At 52.7% G+C, this 23,203-nt stretch overlaps 1 protein-coding gene across 1 annotated transcript in view; it reads left to right on the top strand.

Moving 5' to 3' along the window:
• CHST13 (carbohydrate sulfotransferase 13) overlaps positions 1-23,203 on the top strand; it is a 30,734-nt gene extending 7,531 nt beyond the window's left edge. The window contains exons 2-3 of the mRNA XM_086619080.1: positions 19,182-19,264; positions 22,352-23,203. Of these exons, the coding sequence (XP_086475206.1) occupies positions 19,182-19,264; positions 22,352-23,197 (929 nt within the window). The 3' untranslated portion in view covers positions 23,198-23,203. The remainder of the gene's footprint in view (positions 1-19,181; positions 19,265-22,351) is intronic.

Genomic DNA, 23,203 nt, shown 5'->3' with positions numbered 1-23,203 from the left:
CACGGTGTGAGAAGTGGCTTTGTGCTACTCGGGTCCCGTGCACAAGTGGTGCCTGACGTTCCCTGATGCCAACCGCACCACAAGCCTTGTGCTGCCAGCAGACGCGGTGCACGGGCTGGTCAGCAAACAAGGCTGCAGCAGCACCAGTCAGGCACTGGGACATCTACAGACTTCACAGGGGGCAGCACGGTTGTTTTCAGGAGCCTCTTCCCTTCTGCATGGAGCCGAACAAGCCAAGGAGACCTCATAGCCAGATAAATAATATCCTCAGCTGTCACCCCACCATGTAGCAGCTGCCACATTTCTGCTCCCCTCTCGCCAGGCTGAACCCAGCAGAGTACAGCACGGCCCTGGAGCATGCTTTCAGCCTGAGCCCTGCAGACAGGACAGCAATTGCGGAAAGCAAACACGCCGCGCTGCCCTGTGCACACACTCCCTGCGGTCTGTCGGCAAATAGGTCTCAACGTCGGTGCCCGGCATCGCCCTGGGCAGCTGCCTGAGAAATGCCCTTTCGGTATGAAAAGTTGGTGCGAGCATGCTGCGCGGGATCCGGACCCCAGCTGTGCCGTCGGAGAGCCATCTCGGAGCCGGTGCTGTCCCGCTGACCCACCCAGCCTGGCAGGACCTGCGGATGTGGCGACATCTTTATGCCGCCTTGCCAGGGGACAGGTTGGCAGGTTGGTGTGAGGGAAGCTAATTCTTTCCAATGCTATCGAGCAGGTTTTCGTTTTTCTCAGGCACTTTGCAGCAGCTCTTACTGGGGTGGTTGAGGAGAATGTGCTTTGTGAAGCTCCCTGCCCTGTAACCCTTTCCAGCTCTGACCTTTTGAAGGCTCAAAGGCAAAGATCTGCCTGAATTTTCTTTCTAGATAGACCAGATCTGTACCTCAGAGAAGGAATTCAAAATCTGTTCAACTTGCACAAATCCATTCCTTTCAGCTTGCTGGGATGGCGCTGAGCAGGTTCAGCTTCAGGGCACGGATGTGTCCAGCCTTGAGCCAGCCTGTGGGGAATTCCTGCAGCCTGGCAGAGGAACAGGCTGGCAGCCTGCCTGCACCTCTTGTCCCTATAGTGCCCCTGAGCTCTTAATATTTGGATGAGCTTTGATTAGATAAACAGTCATAAATTTATGGGCAGGCAGACTGATGGGAATTTGGCTGGGAAGAGCTGGGGGTTGGTCTTTGCTGGGAGAAGAAAGCAGTATTTCTCCCCGCTGGTTAGTACTGAGCAGCTCTGTCACCCTTGGCTTTAGCAGCTACATCTGCATCCAGGGTGGCTTATCACCATCTACCCATGCAGGAAAGCCTGGCCACATAACCCACATTCTTGACAGCTCTATGGTGAGATGAAAATTACCATTTGGTGTTAAAAATGGTTGAGAACCTGGTTTTGAGGGTGTGAGGGCATGTGGATTCAGTGTCTGCCTACTTTTGCTGCCCTGTCGCACACGCCACCCCCGTGCAGTCTCCAGTCCTTCCCTGCACAGCGGCGGAAGCTTCCTGACCTGCAGCTGGGCTCTCCAGCCACCGGCCGTTCCCAGCCCTGTGGACAGCCCAGCCTGGCTCCCTCAAGCCCTTTTTGCCTCCCTCTCTGTTAGTCCTGCTTCCCCTCCGCCTTCTTAATGGTTCTCTTTGATGTGTTGGAGCAGTGAAAGACAAACACGTTCAGGGTTCCCAGCAGTGCTGCTCTGCCCGATCGCCGTCACCAAGCCCTCGTGGTGGTGTGTCACATCGTGAAGCTGTTTCCTCAGCTGGGAGGGGCTGCAAACCACACTGCCCCGGATCTGAGCCCATGCTCGGATGAGTCTGTTAGGTGGCTGCGTAAACAAACTGTGACTGAGCGCAGGTGCCGAGACCTGTTGTGCTGAAGAAGCACTCGATGCTGATGAGACTCAGATTTTTCATAACGGGACTTAATTTTCATAGACTCCCTCAGAGCATTATCCAGCTCGACTTGAAGCTGCTTTCTCCCCAGATAGTCTTTTTGGATGGTGGCACTGTCTCTGCAGTGGCTCCAGTGGCAGATCACCAAGCCTATAGCCTGGGCACGGTAGATGGGTAGGTGCTGGCAACTCTACCCATGGTACGTGTGCATGGAGATGTGCCCTTGAGTGTTTGGACCTTCACACCAGTGCGTGTCATGGTCCATGGTCCCTTCCCGTCACCTTGTCACCTGTGGTATGGATGGACGCTGAGGCCACGAGTCCTGGCCTCTTGTCACAACAGTGCTCACAGCTTATTCTTCAGTTTGTAAATGCTGCTTGATTAATAGCCCTCCATCTCCTGGCTGCTCTCCCAGCCCTTCTGGGGAGTGAGCAGCAGTGGGTTGGGGCCATCCCTTGGAGCGGTGTCCCCAGGAACACTGTTCTCCCTGTGGATTTGCAGCCTCACCACTAACATGAACCATGATCCAAACCTGCTCTCTGGCCAGACGTTTCTTCACTGACCTTGCAGGAAGATGGGTGATGTTGACATGAGGTTCAAAGGTGGTGTTTGTTTGGAGCCACCAGCTGTGGGTGTCTCTGGGACTGGTTCCCCGCTTCCAGAGGGTTTTCTTCAAGGCAGAGACCTGAGCAATTATATAGACTAACTGGAGGTCAGAAGCTCCTCAGCAGTTCCCCATCCCTGTTGTCTACTGTGATGACCTGTGAGCATTGCCCACCGCCCCTGGCTGCGGGGAGCGTCCCTGCCCGGTCCTGTTTTTCCATGGTACGGGAAGGCGGCGAGTTCAGTCCTGCACACATCTGCAGAGCCGGGCTGTTCCTTTTGGCAAGGATGCAGGGGTAGCATATTCACAGCTGGGTCTTTTCCAAGTTTACTCCTGGCAGTATCGAAGGGATTGATTTCCCTTTAGCTTACTGGGATCAGCAGACGCAGGCACGCTGAGGCTGAAACAAAGCTGACTTGACGCTGGTGGAGTTTTGCTCCAGTTGCCCATGAGCAGCCGCTGCTGGGTGGGTGCAGATGCAACTGTGCTGGTTCCCTTCTTCCTGAGATCGCCATTAGACCTTGCTCATGCCCTGTAAAAAGGAAAGTGTTGCCTTCAGAGCACTTGCTGCTGACAGCCATTCGCAGGGCTTGACCAGCAACAGGGAGATAAATCCAGCAACCATTCAGACTAGCTGCTACCAGTGCTGCTGGATCTGTTGTGTCTCAGTGCTGGAGTGACACTGGAGGTGTTTGTATCCTCTGTTAAACATGCTGGCTGGGGAGACAGGGCTCTTTGGTGGCCTCAGGCAATGCCCACTACTAAATGCAGAAGTAGGCGCAAGGAGCTATGTGGTGAGAAGTTACGTGCTGGAGATGGTTCTCCCTAGTCTGCAGCAGGCTGTAGTTACCTCCTCTCCTCCTCTGCAAGCTCACACATCTCTTCAACACATTGTAAATCCTCTTTCTGTGTATCTCGTGGCAGTGAGTCTCACAGGTTAACAACTTGTCACTTAGATGGGCCAGACACAGACCCTCAGCTACCTCTGCTGAGAGCAGAGGGCCAAGAGCCATGGCGAAAGCTGGGGAGGGAGTGGTGTGTGCAAGGTGGTGCGTTCAGAAGGGTTTGCTGAGTGTGTATTTTTCTAAGATCTGCTTGTTGGGGCTTTTATCAATTCCAGATGTGTAGAGCTGTCAAAATAGCTTGAAATGTATTCAGCAGGCAAGTTTTTGAGCCATTCAACGTTAGAGAGACTTCATTTTTTTCATGTGCAGGTAGCCTGTGTGCAGAAGGCACAAACAGCATCTGCCTGAACCAGACCTGACTGCAGGCAGGCTTTGAGCAAGTCCAGCCTGGTACCCCAGCACCCTGGCCTGCCGTGGCCTCAGCAGCAGAGCAGAAGGCAGCAGGCTGGTGCAGATGGGCTCTTGGCTTGGTAGATCCATGCAGCTGTCCGAGCCCGAGAGCTTTCTGCATCTGTGGCTTGCCTGAGCCTGCCCTGGCGATGGGAGCCCGCAGGGGTATGGGCACCAGCACTGTGTGTGACGTGCAGGGCAGAGGTGGGTCTCTGGTGCAGCCGTGCCAGCTGAAAATCAGCCCCTGTGCATCCCGGCAGGGATCTCTGCCTTGGCACTGCCAGCACAAGCCCTTCTGCTGCAATTCCTGTCGAGCAGCAGACTGGAAAGGAGGAGTTTATTGACAAGGAATGGAAATGCTGGCAGTTCAGGCTTGCATTATATATGCAAGCAGCCAGCTGGGGCCAGGAGAGTGACAGGCGTAATGGGGAAAAGAAATTGCTCTTGGAAAGCTTCTAGCTTGGCTTGTAGGAGAAATTAACCATTTGAAACCAGGAGGTTACATGGTACTTATGCACAGAGTTGTTATTTGCTTACATAGGCTGTGTTCCTGCTGGATACTGTTAATTTTCTGTTTCCTATAAAGATCTCAATCGCAATCGTTATGACAGCAGAGAGCTAGGCACGTTGCCCCAGTGAAATACATCACCCCCCTCAAATGCCTGTGATCCTTCTATTAAACCTTCCTGACATCTGCCTCAGGCTGGTACCTGGTGACCAGAGCCTCCTGCCACCGAGGGGACATGCGGGTTTAGGTGGAACCAGTGAATGGGACAGAGTGTCCAGCCAGCTGCCGTTGGCTCTGGTCCTGCTCTGATCCCCAGAGATGATGCCGTGGCATTTGGCAGATTTCTTGAAGCAGCTGGATTCTTTCTTTCTTTCCCTCTCTGCGTGATATATTGTGAGCTAATCCTATAGCTGTCACCTTTTTCCATCACTTGATTAGAGTTTCCCTAGCTGATCCTTGAGTCAAACTGACTAAATCAGAATAAGAAAGCCTTCATTGAAGAACAGAGCCTGAGCCATCCTCATCTCTGTGGAGAAGGGAGCCACAGAGCCAAGGGCCAGCTGTGCCAGCCCCTGTGCCTGGGTACGGCTGCTGACAGTGATGGTCCAAGAGGGGCCATCAGTGAGAAATGAAGAAAAATTGCCTTCAGAAACATAAAGGAAAAGTAGGCTGTGTGAGAAAGCAGGAGTCGAGAGAGAAAAGAGCTTTCATGAGGCTTTACAGAAAACAAGGAGCTTCCGTATGTGATTTTAATATCTTCCTAATGGCAATGGCAATAACTGCTTCCTAAGTAAACCTCCCAGGATCTTGAGCATCAAGAGTAATGCTCCAGTGGTTTTTAAAGCATCTCCAGCAGCCAGATCTCTGAATCACAGTCCCTGCGCTGGCTTGGGTACGGCCAGCACTCCATAAACAGGAGTTATCTGGCTGAAGCCCGGACAGACCAGGGATTTCAGATTTCAGGAGTCTCTTCCAGGCAGTTGTTAAAGATCGAGCAGTTGCCTATTGGGGGGTGGCGAGGGAATGGAAAAAAATAAAGTTAGATAATTATTCTCCTGCCCGGTGTGCGTGACACGCACTAGAAATCTGCAGTAGTGCTGGATGTTCAGGCCCAATCTCACGTCAGGAGTTTAACATTCTTTTTGTAGCAGCTTGAAAAAATGCATCAGCCTGACGATCCCCCTCCAACCTCCCGGCCGCCTTCGTGGTTGCCGCCCGAGCAGCGGCAGACGGAGCTGGCTGCGGACGCGGGAACGCGCAACCACCTCTGGCTCTGGTGTTGGCCGCGGACTGCTGAGTTTGCACTGCGGGGGCGAAGCGCCGTGGCCAAGTTTGCCGTCCTGGTGCGAGAAGCGGAATGCAGGCACGTGGATCCGGTGTCTTGGTGTCTCCGGTGATGGGTGAGAGGTGCGGCGGCCCGCAAGGACGGGTCCCTCAGCAGGGTGCAGGCAGCGGAGGCTGCCCGTGCCTTCCAGTTCCTGCTGAATCCATAAGAGGATTAATAGAAACAGATAGTGGAGATGGCACTGTCAGCTGTGTTTCTTCGGCATGTGTTCAGCAGAGACCCCTCCTTTTTAAGTGCTTGTGGTTGGAAAGGGGATCAGGTCAGCTGCGGGGCTGTGGCCGCTCTCGCCGGCTGTTCAGGAGGGGTCTGCTGTCGTTCCTTGGCACAGTGGTGTTGCCTCCTGTACAAAAGTTGCCACAGCGTTTAGGAGGCTGGGCTGAGGCATTTTCCGATGAAAGTCAATGTGTCTGTGTTCAGCTGGCTCCGGATGGAGAAACCTGAAGTCTGGTGGCACTCGGTGCCAGTGGCACTTTGTGCTGGGGGCCAAGTGCCCTGTATCTGCTGTCTGTGGTTTTATTGCATCTAGTGTGAGCTGTTGAGCACAGAAACGTTTGTGGGTAGGTGACAGTTGGGGCACCGCAACCCCGCACCGAGGGAGCGGGCAGCATCCGGATGCTGTTTGCCAGCAGGCTGGAAACGCGTGAGCGCACTTAATACACTCAGGGCTCCTGGACCATCCTTGTGCCCTCAGACCTCTGTGCGTGGGAGCCCCGCGCTGCGAGTAATTTGCGCTTTGCGGCTGTTGTAAGCGCCCCGATATCAGACAGAGAGGTGACGCGGCTCTGCTGCCGCTCCGTCCCCCGGCACCGCCTGCCAGAGGCACTCCTGGGTGCAGGCGACTGCGTACAGACATCAGGGATCTCACGCACAGGTGGAGGCAGGTGCGCTGGGATTTTTGGTCCCGCTTCCATTCCCTGAGGCCGTGCGTTTCCACCCCCAGATGTTCACCACAACCACTGCTGCTTCTGGCAGGCTCGCTGGTTCCCTGTCTGGCTGGAACGAGCGCAGGACGTGTACTCACCCCTCTGCATGGCTCTTCCCATCCATCGCTTTCCATAGAGAACAGCTTAGGACCTTCGTCCACACCCTGAACTAACATTTCCTGGAAGCATCACACCTCCTTGTCCCTCTTTCACTGATGGACTGCTGCCTGCCAGCCGGCACAGCACATCCCGAGAAAAGCAAATGATTTTTCCTGTTACAGGCAGGGCGGTCCGTCGAATTATCCCATGTAAAACAGTGACTCATTGTCCCCTCTTAGAGTATGTTTCTTGGCTAGAGGGAGACTGTCATTAGTGCCAGGGAGCCTGGCTGCCATTGTGCCACATCCAGTTGTGCCACACAACCCTGGGACTCTGGAGAAGCTGGAAGGTGGTGATTGCTGCAAAGAAGGGTGTTTTAGGGAATTACACCTCCTTTCATCTCCTTTCCAGAGGAAGTCATCTTGGGCATTGGGGACAGCCCATGCACCCCTTGTAACAGTGCGGTCAGGGGATCCCCAATAACTTCGACTCTCTGTATGTGTAGGAACTGTGTGGTTTGAGGATGGAAATGCTGCAGAAGGGTTTGTCCCAGGGATAGCAGCAGTGGAGTGTGCACATTTGGTGGAAGGAGGTTGGGAAATGCTCCTTTCCCTCTTGTCTAGGAGGTTTATACAGCTGGGCCTCCTCAGAATGAGAAGTGTCACCACTGCCTGTGGTACCTCTTCTGAGGAACGTGGGAAGAGGTGCTGGGGGTGCCTCACCAGCAGAGACGTGGGCTTAAAATGAGTGCTAGGGATGGGATGCCCCATCACCCTTCAAGAGCTATCTGTGACGGCTGCTTGGAGTCAGCCGTAAGTAGCTTCCCAGAAAGCCAAAAGAGTCATTTGGGGATAAAGGGGAGATTTCCAGGGGAGGAGGGTCTGTGTGATAGAGGCTGGTAGGACCCCTTCGTCGGCTCCATGGGGATGGGACATGTTTTAGCCAAGTAGTGGAGAAGAGGAAGAGAGTGGACCATTGTGCAGCCTTCATCTCTCCTCTGCATCCTGCCCTTATCTAGCCCTGAAATGGTATTTTATGATGGTGGATGTAACATCACTTCCAGGTGACCCTGGTGCCCGTGATGCTGCAAAACCACCTTCTCCCACATGCAAATGTGTGTGAGTTCATCCGTCCGAGCTGATGGGAGAGGATATTTGTCTCTCACTGCTGCAGGTTGTGGTGCCTGTCATACATGGGCTGTTCTCTGTGTAAACCTCCCCGTGTGCACGTCCCGTCTTGCCCCGCTCAGGTTTGCCTCCGAGCTGCTTTTATTTGTGGTTTTTCCCTTAGCTTTGTGGGTAACCTCCTCGCAACACATCTCTGTTTAGCTCTCTGCAATTCCTAAGTGGTGGGAGGTGAGGGGAGCGGAGGAGTTAATTATTTGGTTTGGCTGTTTCAGAAGGGCTAGGGGGGATGGTAGAAAATGCATAGTGGTGGAAATAAAGCCTGAGCTAAGCTTTCAAGCATCCCCGTGCTGCTGGGACGCGGTTCTGTCTGATCCAGCCAAGTTCAAGTCACTTGGTTGGTTTAATTTCTGCTGAACGAAACGGTCTTAAAGTCGGGACCAGCTCAACCACCAACTGGAGCGTTCCCCCTTCCCGTGGGGAGCAGTCCCAGAGGCTGGGCTGCTGGTACCGGCGTGGCTCTGGGCAGAATCCTGTACTTGGCTGATTCAGCAGGACCTCTGAACAAGGGTGTGTTGCACCACCTGAGCCAAAACTTCTTCCAGTGATCTGTTGCTCAGCCCCAAATTGAGCAGGTACATGTTTTCCAGCCCACCATGTCGTGCGGGTGCTGTTGAGCCTATACAAACTCACAGCAGCAGTGTTGTAACGGTTAGAGAAATTAACTGTCCTTTGTTAAGCTCTCTGATGAACAAGCAGATGACCTCTAAACTCAAGTGTGTTTTACTCCCCATCCCTGTGAGAACAGACATATTTTGGTTCTCCGTGCTCCTGAGCGGGGGGTGACACCAGTGGCAGCTGCCAAGCTGCTGCAATGCTCCTTGTGAGAGATGGCACGTGGCTGGAGATGGGGCTTTGCCGTGGGGGATAACCGGGCTGACAACATCCAGGTGGTGACTGTGCTTGAAAATAAAGTTGTATGGCCCAAAACGAAGCTATCTGGAGGCAGTTTCTGAGCCTAAGAGTTAAGATGCAGTGCTGGTAAGAGAAGACGCTTTTCCACTGGTTTCAGAGGGACAGTTGAGCTTCCAGGTCCCATGCCAGTGCCTGAGGGTTGTGGCTCAGCTGGTGACATGGAGAGATGCCGTTAAATCATGTGGTGGTTTTCAGGGTACAGGGATGTTCTTGCCTGCTGACCTGTTCGAGGAAGCAGGGTCACAATGGTGACTGGTGCGCTGCAGTAGCCTGGATGGGTTATCTAGGAAGGACTTGCTCCAGGACCCTTGCAGGGGTACAACCAGCTACAGACCTTGGGCTCCCCTTGGAGATCCTGTTCCTAATGCTCCCATTGCCCTTCCCTCTAGGGAGGGGTGTACGGGGCATTAGTCGGGTCCCGGTGCAGACGGCGTGGGCACCCTGTGCAGTCCTTTCAGCTGTCCCTTGCTAGTCAGCTCAGCGGCATCCTGCCCCTTGGCTCTGCTCTACTGTCTGAAAACGCTCCGGAGCAAGCGAGGAGAAGGTCCTGCTGCTCCCCAGGATGCTCGGGGCTGTCATGCTGCTGCAGGCAATGGGAGGGGAGCTGGCAGGGGGAGGTCTGATGGAGAATGGAGGATTATTCCCTTTCCCTAAGGAGTGAGCCAAGACAGACGTCTCCGACAGACTCTACGCCGCCTCTACCTCAGCAGAGAGAAATGCAGAGCCAGGCAGCCTTCACCGAGGCTTGGCCGCAGAGCAGAGGGCAGGCTGGCAGCAGGAGGCTGCGTTATGTATTACCGGCTTGTTGGTCAGCAGGGGGAATATTGGAGGCGGACGGCAGTGGGTCTGCCTGTGACCATGCTGCACGGGGCTGCCTTAGGTGGCAACCTGTTGCCTGTGTCCACCTCACCTCCTGCACAGGAGTCACTAGCTGCTCACCTGCTGATGGGAGCGGGCGGTCACCTGTGTCTGTTCTGAGCTTCTGCAAGAGGACGTTGTCACGAGGCAGAACAGATGAACAAGCCATAACTGGGGAGAAAAACGGCATGCAAAGAGAAGCAAAGGTGGAAAGGGCCACAGGGGTATTTCCTGACCTCTGGAGGATGTGGGTCTGGAACAAGAAACGTAGGTTTGTATTGTAAATATAAGAGCTATGGAGTTTTCCGAGTTGATGCGAGCTCCCCTCCATCACTCCTCCAGCTCACCACTCACTGGCACAGCCCCAGGATAATCAGGAGAGGTCAAATACAGCATTTGCTCCGAAGGGATCTGTTGTCTGCCACCTGGAAGCTGTGCGAGGTGGGCTCGGCTGGGACTATCACAGGTCCGTAACTGAGCTCTCCCCTTGTCTGTAATGTGACTGCTTGGGGAGCAGTGCTGTGCATGGGAGAGGCCTGGGGGAGGATCAGAAAACATCTCTTCTGGTGTTCTCTGTAGGGTTGGTTACTTTTTGCCATTGCTTGTGCCCGTCCGAATATGACTGTTCACCTTGAAATGCCCTGTCTCCCCAAAATAGTTAGTCCTGTACGTGCTCTGCAGCCAAGTGTACCTGTCAGAATGGGGCATGGATGCTGCCCGCTACCTCTGAGCGTGCCCAAGGAGCACAATCTCCTACCATCGGAGCGTAAACGAAGTGCTGAGATACCCATCAGCTGTCTGGGGGACAAACCTCAGCTCTGGGGATGTAGGAAAAAACTTGGCCTGCTACCTGGTGTGAGAGCTCCTTTCAAATCTGCTCAGCCATGGTGGCTCCCAGACAAGTCTGAGATTCCTTGGGCATCCCCTGGTTCTCTCGCCGACCCCCTGCATGCTCAGAAGGGCAGTGCTGGGGGCCGAATACAGAACAAGCACTTGCTTGAGGTCTTTGTATGTTGTTGTGATGTTATCGTTTCACTTTTGGGGGCAGAACAGCACCTGTCTTGTCCTGCAGATTGAGGGATCGATGTTCTTCGCTGTGACCGATGCTCTTGGCTCTCCCGCAGCAGGAGGTACCGCTCCCGCGTTTGCACCGCCGCTCTCCTGTGTGGCCTCAGCCAGGTCTTGCCTTTGCCATCCGCCCCACATTTCCCACACTGTGGCCTCAAGTCCTGCATCCCACATCCAAAGTACTTGGGATGTTCCCTTTTCCCTTGCGAGCTGCGGGAATACATGTTTTCCCAGTGGTGCCACAAGACGGTGAGAGGCAGAGTCCCACCTAACCCATTGGAGGTAGCTACTGGCCTGACACAGCAGCGTGACCGGGACAAGGGCTGCTCTCTGTTTGCCATCTTTAAGAACAGCAGATGCTGTTCTTAACAGCTGCCAGCGGAGCGGACGGCGAGGTGCTGCAGGGCCGTGCCAAGGGGACACATCTTGCTGCGTGCTGGCGTTGGCTTTGCCTCATCATGCAGCCTCATGCAGCAGCAGTGTCCCTCCCTCTCCTCCCCACATCACCATTGCACGTGGAGGTTCTTCAGCCTCGGCAGAGAAGCTGCTGGAGCAGATTTGAGGTTTTTGGGGTGATCCGGTGAGCCACCGAGCTGGTTCTGGGTGCAAACACCAGGCTGACGCCCAGCCGGTTACACCTCCTGCTTCTCGCTTCACTTGCAGCTCCCCAGCAGAGGCGGTTGTGTCTGAATGCACAAGGCTGAAGGATGCATTTAAGCAAATCAAGCATGTGGCTCAGTTAGATTTCTCTCCCTTTCTTCTCTAGCATTTTAATTCAGCTTGTGTTGTCTATATCCCTGGCTTCTTAGATGCAGTAAAAATGAGCAGTCGCAGGACTCTAAGCAGATTGGATTGCCTCTTTGCTGAGGCCAAAAATTTGCATTCTCAAATCAAAACCTTCCAGTATGAATAAAAATAGGAATGGGTTTTGGATTTAATTCCAGAGGTACTCCCTTAGCTCTGAAGATGTGTGAACGCCAGAATTGCCACAGTTTTACACAGCTGAATGCAGCATGCAAGAAAGCAGACAGTCACTTATTTGGTCATCTTCTCCATCAAAGAGAGGTCACTACCTTTGGCAGTGTTAAGTCAGTGGGTCTGGAGTTTGCTGTGGGATTTTGGTGTTTGGGTTCCCACATTACCCTTGTTTTGAACAGTGCCTATCTGTCTGCTTAGGTAGAAATGAAGCAAATGTGTTCTCCACCAGTAGAAGCCCAAGCATGAAAGCCAGAGCTTCTTAGAATTAAAACTGCTTCCTTGAGGCCAGCACTGTTCAGCGTAATAGCTCTGAGCCTTCCAGGCAGGGCTGCTCTTCACGTGGACCACTGGCCACTGCCCAGGGGTTTGACTGCCGCTTCCACGTGTGATTTCTTGGCCTCTGTGCCCTGGACCATCCTCAGACAGTCGAAGTGTCCAGCTGCCAACCAGGCTGTGTGTCCCAGGCTTTGCTATCAAACCAGGAGGGAAAACTGAGCTCAGACTGCAGAAACTGTCTGGATCTATCGCTGCTGCTGTCAAGCTCTCTTTTCTTTTTTTTCTCTCTCTCTTATTTTTTTTCCCCTCTTGGATGTTAAAATTGAAAATTGGACAGATTCAGCAGGCAGTGGCAGCAGCTAGGGCTTGGCTTTGAACAACGCAGTCTCAATATCCTCTCTTAAATTAGATGAGAGGATCCTTCTCCGTGTCTCTCGGGTGCAGTTATTTTAATAGCGAGGAGCCTGTCTTCACGACGCGGGGCTGCGTTTCTACAGTCAGGGACGAGTGAGCCATCACTGCCAGGACCAAAGCACTCGCTCATCGCCCATGACAGGTGCTGGAGAAGAGTCAAAACCAGCAAAGTCTGGAAAAGCTCATTGCTATGCCCACAAAGAGATCCAGGTCCTAATTCTTGGCTCTTCCAATGACTGACTTTAAGCAAGTGCTGATCCCGTTACACTATAGAGCTCCAGGTGGTGTTTCCTCGTTTGATAAAAAGGGGTAATATTGCTCTTATTTGTTTCCCACCATGAACTCTTCTTTATCCTATAAATACAGTTCAGCTGTGCATGTGCCATGCGTGCCAGGCTGTTGATTCGTATCACCAGTACCTTTCCTACATTCAAATCCAGGATCCATCACAAATCCATCACAGATGTGATGGATTTGCACACTGTCCCCTCAAGTTCAGAGCCTTTTTTTGTCTGAGAGCGAGCGTCTCCGAGATGGGGAGAGGAACTGACCTGAGAGCTGGGTCTTCCTACAGTACAAACAAGCACCATCCCACTCACCCACTGGGACTCGCGGGCTGTAATTAACGCTCAGACTGATCATTTCGGGTGGCCAGGCACCACAATTATATTCCTCTTTTTTTTAGGTTTTGCACAGACACAACAGGAAGCAAAGCTGGGGCTGTGGGACAGCAGCAGGAGACAGCGGTGGGGTCAGGATTAGCTCCTTCGGGCTTCTTGGGCACAGACTCACATGCAAGCACGTGTGCTGTCTCTTCAATTCACTTGACTGGAGATCACCGAATCTCCAGGTTTTAACCCTTTCAGCGTTTCATATTGAAGACCACAAGTGGAGCTTTTGGCTCCTTGCAGCCCCAGGGTCCAGCCTGGAAAATGCCTGAAAGCTCTATCTTCCAGCCCAAAAATAAGTTGGGATTTCTCTTGCTGCATCTCTGCCAGACTCCCACTGATCTGGGGTTTCCAAACCTCTTCCTATCTGGCACCTGAGCAAGCGGGCATGAAGATGTCCTGCACGTGAAACGCCTCCCGTCCCTCTCTGCTGGCCCATTCCCGGGGAACAATCACATCGTGGCTCAGCTCATACACGCATCCAGCCCTTGCCACCTCCCACGGGCAGCAAGTTCTGGGGTCGCCCGGTTGCCTCGCAGTCCTTCTCAGCAGCCCTGGATGTGCCTTGTAGTCCCAGGAGAGCAGAGCTGTCAGTGCTGCAGGTGAAGGTCGCCAATGCTATGGATAATAGGATTCATGCTTTTTTTGCTGCTATGGCAAATACCTCACCTGATGTGTTTCAGGAATTCATTTGCCTTTTTTATGACTGTTGCAGTGGCAGCTGATAGCCCAGAACTAATGCATCTGGGACTTCCTGCCACTTCCAGCAGCAAAGTAGCTGAAACCACTGAAATCCAACATTGTGAAATTAAATTCTGTTGAATTTCTACTCCCCTGGTCCAGGACGAAGCTTTAGTTTCTCTGGTTGGTGTTTCAGTCTCTCACTGCCATGGCAGCCTTTCTCAGTGCTTTGTCTGTCATCAGTATCTTTTTATTTTTCTGTCAACTTATTCCCAAACTGTTGATCCCAAAGCCAATCTTGGAGATACTTTACTTGAAATCTCCCTTCTGCCCAGCATTTCCCATTTAAACACCACCTGCTTTCCCGTTGCTTATGTCCCTTACAGTTAACCTTTTAAACTTCCTCTTCCCTGTCTGAAGTACTTCTTTCTTGTGGCATGTCACGTCTCGTGTTATGTGTATCTGGGTGAAGATCTACCACATATGCTTGGTCCACAGAAATGGTTTATTTTATAGACAGGTCAGGCTGCATGGGTATACGCTGTGCTTAGTAAATGCCGTGTTGATTTTATTCGCCTATCCTGCTGCACCCACGTCTTTTAATTGTTTTCTTTCCTTCAGACTGTTTTCTAAAGCCATGGTAATGCTGATGTCAGCCTAGCAGGCTTGTTGCTGCCTGAATCCTGTGTCCTAGCCAAGCTCCTCAATGCAGGCGCTGGATTTGCTGTTGTGGTTGCAGAGAACCTCCCTCCATAATTAAGAGTTTCTGCAGCCAAGCCAGCAAATTCTTTCACTGGTGCTTCCAGAAGCCTGAGATGGGCATGATCCAGTCTCTCCCTCACCTCACACATGTCTGGCTGTCTTCACAATCAACTAGTACACTTATATATTCACAGCTTTAAAACCCATTCCCTTTTCCAAAGAGAGCTGGCAGGTCATTGAAGCCCCAGATCCTGCTGCGGTATTGATGTCTCAGCGCTGCAGGAGAATAGCTTCAGTTTTGATGGGACAGCACTAAAATCTGGGCTGTGGAAAGAAAAGAGGGAGGGAGTGCGTTGCCTTAAAAAGCCCTGAAGGAAAGACTGAAAACACAGGAGGCTCCAAAATGTACCTGAGCTACCTTTCAAGCTCATCTCAGTCAGTGATTTCTGGTCAATGTGACTGCCTTAGCATGGGTTTTCAGTCCCTTGCTCTGCATCACTCCTCTTCCCTTGCCTCATGCTTTGAAGATGCAAAGGACAAACGTGACATTTCCTTCTGCCTGTCTTAGTGAAAAACATTTTGGATTTGGATCATGGACATAAACTGTCTTGATAGTTGTTATCCAAGTGGCAATGCCGCGGTTGCCAAGGGTTGATGTTTTCTCCCCATTAGAAACTTGATATTCCTTGGCTAAGTGATATCCCTGCTTTCGGATGCAATTGTGGCGATGCTAAATTTCCAAGGATTACCATTGCATGTGGTGGAATCTGGGAACCTCAGTAACAAGCTATAAAGTCAGGAAGAAAGCCAGGATGTGAAGATCTTGGCAGCTCCTCCATGATGGAAGACCCTGCTGTACTCAGGGCTGTGGTGCCAAAATGCAGCACAAACCATTAATTTAGTATGATGATACTCCCTCCTCAATGGTGTCATATATTTCAGTATTCCTTGGTCTTCCCAAACTTCTTGGAGTCCCAGGAGCATCTGAGGAATGGCTAAGCCAACGGTACAGGGAATGGGGTGATTGACTCACGCTCACCATGAACAAGTGGAAGAAGATGGATGTGTAAATGCCATTGCCCATCTGCCGCCTTCCTCCCTTCTCCTCCTCACAGTCCAGGCTGCATCCCAGATCTGATGGAAAAAACAGGCACAGATCAAGACTCGAGCCTTTCCACAGCTCTCCGTGCACGTTTGCTTTTTCTCTCCAGCTGTGCAGCTCAGCCAGCTGTGGAACTCCTTGAGTTTGACCTTCCTAAGGTGGGCCATTGCCTGCTTGGGGTAGGTGGTGAAGGTGAGGACAGGATGGAGACAGGAATTTGGAAACAGGATGGGGAGAGACCCCAGGATAGGAGCACACTATGGAATTCCATGATGAGGTGGTTGAGATGGAGAGGTTTTGTGTTCAAATGATGGCTGAGCTGTGTTCATAGAGCTGCACGATGAAGAACTGGGGTCTGGCAACGGCAGAGGAGTGGGAGGGGAGCGCATCAGCAGAGATATTGCAGGTGCTGGGGCTGATGGATGGCGAATGGGGGACGGCCACAGCTTGAGGTCATGGGGTAGAGCTGTGTTAGGTGGCAACCTGTTCTGGAGGGGGCTGGACTCTGCTAAATCACCGTCTACGGCTCCGACTGACTCAGGCAGGACGCAGCAGCCCTGCCATGCCGGCTGCTCTGGTGTGGCTCTGCTCAGTGATCCAAGATGCTTTAGGGATGCTTTGGGCACTGGCGGCCAGGACTTGTCTCCACCTGAGCACACGCTGCGGCCACAGGCATTTGCAGCTGCTCTGACCCCAGCCCTGCAAGGGCGGCTGCTTTGGTCCTGGGGGACACACGGATCAGCTGCTGCCCTTCGCATCCCATGGTGTCGGCACGGCGCTGCGCTGAGCTACACATGGTTGCAGCCACTGCATCTCCCCATCTGCTGCAGAGTTTAACGCTGTCTTCAGAAGGCATCCTCACGGCTCGGCCAGGAGCCCGTTTGCTTTTCTCCTCGGGACGCTGTGTGTAGCGCAAGCAGACGGTTTCCGAGGGGGGAGACTTCCTGTGGTTGGAGCCTTCTCAAACGCTGCCGTCGGGCCAGACGTTTGCTCTGAAGGGTTTGGCGAGAGCCCCGGGCTGGGGATGGCGTCGTGGCTTTGGAGAGCAAAAGCTGTGGAGATGCAGAGTGTGGGGTGCTGGCGGCGTCCCCCTGCCAGCTCAGCGCATCCAGGCTCCTCCGACCGCACGGGAGCAGCCTGGCAGCTTTTTTCCTTTACTTTTTTTTTTTGCATCTTTTTTTTTCTGGAACGCTGTGCAGCATGAGCAGAACAGGGCTCCTAGGGGGTTTGTTGCTATCCGGAGAAGATGGCTTGTTCTCTGCCAGATCTTGCGCTGGGGAGAGGCTGGAGGAAATCCATTTTGCAACGTCTCTGCTGGGGCTGTTGGCGAGAGTCCTGTGAGGTGCAGCAGCCCCGGCCAGGCTTGTTCCCTGCCTCAGCAGCACCAAAAGGCGCAGCCCAGAGCGGTCAGAACACAGATCTGACCTGCCCGACCTCCGCTCACTCCCTGCTTTACTGCAGATTTGCTCTTTGTTCACCCTAAAGAGCCTCCCACCAAGCCAGCTCGCTCCTCCGGGCCATGACCTGACCCTGCACCAGGCGCTGAAGTCTTCCCCTGGGAACACATCTCCACATGCCCATGCACATGGCCAGAACAAGCAATTTGCATTTCTAGCAGCTTCGGGTCAGCCTGAACCACCCGGCCTTCGCTTATGTCCCTCGTAAGAAAGGTTCTGGTTGATGCACGTGTTAAAACAAACGCCTCCACGTTGCTTTTACTAAATATAGGACGAGTGTCCGCTGCGGCGCGGGGTGGGGACAGCCCACAGCGGGGTCACGCTCTTAAATCAAACAGGAGTTTATCAGCCCCAGCCAGGAAAGGGACTGGAGTTTAATGCTCTCTGCTCGCAGATTCGAGCTGCAGCGAGTCGAGTTTTCAAGGTCGATCTAATTCCCTGTCATTTGCAGACAGCTGAGCCTGGAAATGGGAAACAGGACTCCTCTAGGACGAGCATCTCAGCCCAGCACTGTGTACGTTGGCCCTTCCGCTTATCTCTCATTAGCACAGATGCCATTTCAGCCTCCTGTGGGGTAACTGATACAGGGGATTGAGGAAGAAACTGAACCTCCTCGTTGAGTCACATCTTGATCAGGCCAGTGCTGCAGGAAGTCTCATTTCCCACGAACGTGCAAGCGTATGTGCACTGCTGATGAAATCTTGTGAGGTCAGGCAGTCATTTCCCCCTAATTACAGCTCCAGGAATGAATAATGTTTAGCTTAGACCCTGGTGACTTTGTGCTTTGGAGCCATTTTCATTTAAGCAAAATATAAGCACATGAAAACGAAGATGGGATTTGGATTTTTCCTTCTGATTGTTGTGGTTAAAAAGGTGCCATCTGGGGCTCGTGTAACAAATTTGTTTGATGATGGGCAGTGAATGGAAAGATCTGGAGCCCGAAATTGTTGTGCAAAAGCCTCTATGTTAGAAACTTTCATGTTGTCACAAACGGTTTGAGAGAGATGCTTTTCCCTCCATCACATACATCCCTCTGAGATGTTAGATGGTCCCTGTAGGACCAGGAACTTGGAGGACTGGAAGAACCTCCTAGACCATGATCTCCTGAATGATGTGTCCTATCATCCCCTTCAGAAGAAATATCTTCTTCCATTTGAAAACTCACAGAGTGATTTCTTCCATGGAAGCCAACACCAGGGCTGCACAACCTGACGGTTAGAAACCTTCTCCTCATATGAGAATTGTTGCGGCATCCTCTGCCAGTGGAGAGGGTCAGATACAAGAAGCAGAGGGTAGGTGAGAGGTGGGACATCTGCTCAGCAGTGTTACTCCAAGTGAGAGCCTGCGCCCCTGTCGTGGCTGGCTCCATGTATTAGGTTCGGGATATCCATGTGGTTCTGCCAACACTGTGCTGGAAGCAGATCCCTGGGGCTGAGAGATGGCAGCTGAGGTAGATGCTTCATAGCCTGGAAAGTGGTTGCATCTCTACGTAATTTAGGAGCATCTGTTGCTGACTGGGTGTCCGGCACCGCATTCCTGGCTGGCCAGATCCAGCCTCGGTTTTGGTGATGCAGCAAGTAATCCTCCAACATCAAACCAGTCAATCTGTGTGGCAGGGAAGGGGTGAGGACTGCTTGGGTGGCTTCTTCAGCTTCAAAAGCTTGAGGAGATGTTGCTATTTAGAAGAGGGAAAAAAAGGAAATAAAATAGCAAATAAGAACTTAAAATGACTTATCACAGTCAGACGAAGCATCTAACCAATTTGTCCGTTAATGACCATGTCTCTGAGCCTGGAAATGCAAACTCCGAGCCCGTGGGTGTTGGTTCTGCCCCTTATCTCTGCAGAGGACAGATGCCATCTCACCCCTTGTGGGGCCACAGCAATGCTGGTTGGGGTCCTGTCACCTCCTGGGTCATTCTCTTGCCAATGCAGCCTGCGCACTGGCATTTCCCAAATGCACATGGAAATTGTAACAAGCGGTTGTCTTTATTTATGGTCTTTTACTTGTTTAAAGGTTAGGTTGGGACCTTTTGAACCCTAACTGCAGGTTTTGTTCAAAAAATAAGGGGGAGGGACAAGAATTGCTTGAGCATCTCCTCCCAGAACCAAAGGGATTTGTCTCTTCATAAGGGACGTTGCCTCATCCTGACTCAGGCATCTCCAGAGGGGGTGAGAGAAGCAGCACCCCCAACCCCTCTGATTTTTCTCACTCCTTTTCCAGCCACAGAAAATGGGATTGTGAGATCCACCTGGCAAGGGAAGGCTGGTCGCAGCCCACTCCAGGCTCTGTACGAGAATGACCAGGTAAGGGGACAGGGAGAGGGAGATGGGAGGTGAAGAGGGAGTGGGGCACTGGGGGTTGACCCCCTTCTTCCACCCTTCTGGTGTGCAGGGCCCCGTGCTGTCTCTAACCAGCCCCAAGGTCCCCTGAGCCTGAACCTCTGGCCATGTCCAGAAGAAAAAACCACACCACTTTGGGGAGTAATTTTTGATTAAAAAAATGCTATGGCCCTTGCTGGTACTTGGGCAAATGGTTTCATTACCGGTGGGCTGAGCCATAGCTAGGCAAACTCAGGAGATTTCGCCATCAGAGGATTTCAAAGCCGACTGTGGGCCATCATAGCAGGGCAAGTGCATGATTGCTGCACTTCCTGAGCTAATAATCGATAGATGCTTCTATGTTGGGTGCTATAGATGTACACACGCATATGTGTATGCATGTATAGATAAAGCTAGACCCAGCCATGAGGGGTTTATAATCCTGGGACATCTCAGTCCTCTCCATGACGCTGGGCTGTGCCAGCTTCACCTTCTGAGAAAGGGGCAGCTGGGCACAGACTGGGCAGGCAAACGCTCCCCTCCAGGTGGGCTCAGCAGGTCCCTCCCTACACCAGGGTCTGCTGCAAGACAAGCCATGGTCACACCAGTGACCCAGCATTGGGAAGATGTCCTGCTTGCCCTTAGCAGCTGAATAGGAAGCTTGGGGCTTTGTGGTTGAAGCTGCAAAAGGTGTGTTTGTTTCCTTCTCCCGCGTTCCCCCTCGCATGGGCAGTTTTCTCCCCATGAAGCCAGACTTGTCTTTGCAGAGGGATCCTCATCCACAACTTCCCTGCAAGAAGTCCTGCAGGAAACCACCCTCCAGCTGGTGCAATGGGCTGGGCCATGGCCATGTGCCCCAGCCACCGACTGTGCCCTGCATCTCCCCACGTCCACAGGGCAGTCATCTACCTCAGCTCCCAAGAAGCAGAGGGCAATGCTGGTGGTCCTTGCAGATGGCTGCCATCCCCACTGCCCATTGGCAGTGCCCACTGCAGCCGAGCCAGATCTCCTTTCCATATGTGACGCCTTGTGTTACTGTCTAGGTTGACGCTTTAATGTCTGTAAGCAGCCGAATAACATTTGCTCTGGGAAAAATGGCAGATGCGAGCTTCCTTGGCCACGATGCCAGCAAATCCTAATGCTGCTGGAATGTTATTTCCTTAAAAGTGATACTTAATTTCTCTGGCTTTTAAATAAAAGGAAATGAAGGGAGTAATTTTGCTGTGAAATAACTGCAAGACGTGCACTTATTCCAGTGAGTGGCTGTTGAGAAGTAGTCACATTTATTTGTTGCCATGCCTGCAGACAGTGTGTCTGTCTGTCTCTCTGGTCCAATAGTTTTGAATTATGCAAGTGCAGGGAAAAACACCTGAAAAAAAAAATCACATTATTAAAATTCCTCTTTCTTTTTGAGCACTTGCAAAAAAGGTTTACCAATTGTAAAAGGTGATGGGGAGCCTCCAAAGAAATTCCTGCTGAAAGGTTTGGCTGTGTTGCAAGGAGGTGTACCATGAGAATGCCTCTTCACCTATGAGTATCACCTCCCTAGATGCTGTATCTTCTTCGTATCTAAGTAGCCAACAATGTCAAAGTCATCTCTTGGTGGCAGTTAGAGTCTGTTGACCTGCATTTCCTAATCCAAGTATCTTCCCTTGTCATCTCCCTCTTGGAAAGAGCAAGGATGGGATGCTTTCTCCAGCCCCTGTCTCAGGTTACTGCCCATGCAGGTTCCTGGAGAAAGTAGTCACTAAGGTGACCTGGAGAAGGTTATTTCTTTAGTAGAAATGAGATCCAAAAGGGTCTGAGTGTGGTTCATCCTTTGCAGGAGGAGCTTTTTGCCCAGATGTTAGTGCCTCTCTGAAGGTGATGGGTCTGCTGGATCATCCATGGGATGAGCAGTTTGTCTCAGGATCCCAGCTCCTGGCAGGAGCTTCACAAAGCCCCATCTCCACAATGCTGCCTCTCCCAGGTGCTAGTACCTCCCAAAACCCCTTATGGTCCCCCAGGGAAAGGTGAGGGTGCACCTGAAGCTTGGCAAGGGGTGTCCTTTAGCATGCATAAGCAGTGACAGCTGTCAGCAGCAAGGATGTAGGGACCAAGGAGGTGGCCCTTGCCTTGCATCTTGAGGTTGCTGCCTCTCTACAGGCTGCAGAGACATTTGCCGTGGCACTCTGATGCCAGCGGGACTGTCTTCACAACCCCTTCTTGCGACATGGGGGTCATTGCATTGCAGTAGAGCAACAGCTGCGCAGGGTCGGAGCCACGGTGGGCTGGCAAACGAGCTGCGGAGCCGTTAGCGGTCACGGCCAGGACCAGGCTGGTGGCGGTTCCCAGCAATGACCTCGGGGCTGAACGCAAAACCTCCCAACTCTCATGAACAAAACCAGGAGTGAGTGGGCAGGAGGAGGAGGGGACCTTCCCCTTCTGAGTTCCTGGAAATAATTGCCTTCCCCAGATGTTTTAATGACATTTTGGGATTTCTGATGAAAACCATGACAGGAAAGGTCATGTCCCCAAATCTAGGGGAGGGAGTTTCAGCTGGGGCAGGGGTCGGGGGGCTCTGGGTTCCTGGGAAGCCAGTGCAGTGGCTGCCAGGCCTAAATGCAAAGATCAAAAAGGGTAAAGAAAAAGGACCGTATCCCGGTGGGGAGGTGTGCAGGGCCTGTGCCAGCAAAGGGGCTGAGGTGTTTGCTCCTGGAGGGGTCGGTCCACACACGCCCCCCGGGCTGCTGTAAGAGAGAGCGTTAGCCCAGTGGGCGTGTGGGTGCTGTAACAAATGTTGGGTTGTTGGCCCTCTCTGCACTGCCTGTGCTCCCCTCACCCCCTTTGACTTGTCTTCTCAGCCGGCTCCTCGTCATCCTCCTGTCTTTTGCCCCCCAGCAGGTCTAAGGATTAAATGCACCAAAGCAAGTTGTGTTCAAAGCCAGCGCTGCCCCCAAAAATCTCACATGGGTGACTGCCAAACCCAGGAAAGGGGAGGGGACAGGGACAGCTGTGGGCCAAGCGTTGTGCGTAGGCCACGATCAGCTTGGGCAAGCTAGTGACCATCTTTATTTTTTTCCCTCTCCCCAGTTTGAGCAGTCATCATTGCAGGCAGTTCACCAGCAGAGACGGGAGCTGTTGAGTAATGTCTGCAACCGTTACACCCGCAAGCGACGTCTCCTGCGGCCGGATGACTTGCGGCACTTGGTGGTGGATGACACGCATGGGCTGCTCTACTGCTACGTGCCCAAAGTGGCCTGCACTAACTGGAAGCGGGTGATGATGGTCCTGACAGGGCAAGGCAAGTACCGGGACCCACTGGAAATCCCCGCCAATGAGGCCCACATCTCATCCAACCTGCGCACCCTCTCCGAGTACAGCATCCCCGAGATCAACCACCGCCTGCGCAGCTACCTCAAGTTCCTCTTCGTGCGGGAGCCCTTTGAGCGCCTCGTCTCCGCGTACCGCAACAAGTTCACCCGCAGCTACAACACAGCCTTCCACAAGCGTTACGGGACCAAGATCATCCGGCGACACCGACAGGAGCCCAGCGACAAGGCCCTGGAGCGCGGGGACGATGTGCGCTTTGAGGAGTTCGTCTACTACCTGCTGGATCCACGGACGCAGCGGGAGGAGCCCTTCAATGAGCACTGGGAGCGGGTGCACTCGCTCTGCCACCCCTGCATCGTCCACTATGATGTGGTGGGCAAATATGAGACCTTGGCCGAAGACGCCAACTACATCCTCCAGCTGGTTGGGGCTGACACAAGCGTCAAGTTCCCATCTTCATCCAAGACCACCAGGACAACGGATGACATGACGGCCCAGTTCTTCCAGGACATTAGCCCCTTCTACCAAAGGAGACTCTTTAATTTATACAAAATGGACTACTTGCTCTTCAATTACTCCATTCCCTCATACCTCCGCATCCGATGAGAGAGG

Source organism: Tauraco erythrolophus, chromosome 12 (assembly GCF_009769465.1).
Source record: "Tauraco erythrolophus isolate bTauEry1 chromosome 12, bTauEry1.pri, whole genome shotgun sequence".
In the NCBI taxonomy this organism is placed as follows: Eukaryota; Metazoa; Chordata; class Aves; order Musophagiformes; family Musophagidae; genus Tauraco; species Tauraco erythrolophus.
Note: the sequence above shows the minus strand (reverse complement) of the source record. Positions and strands in the feature narration are given on the sequence as shown.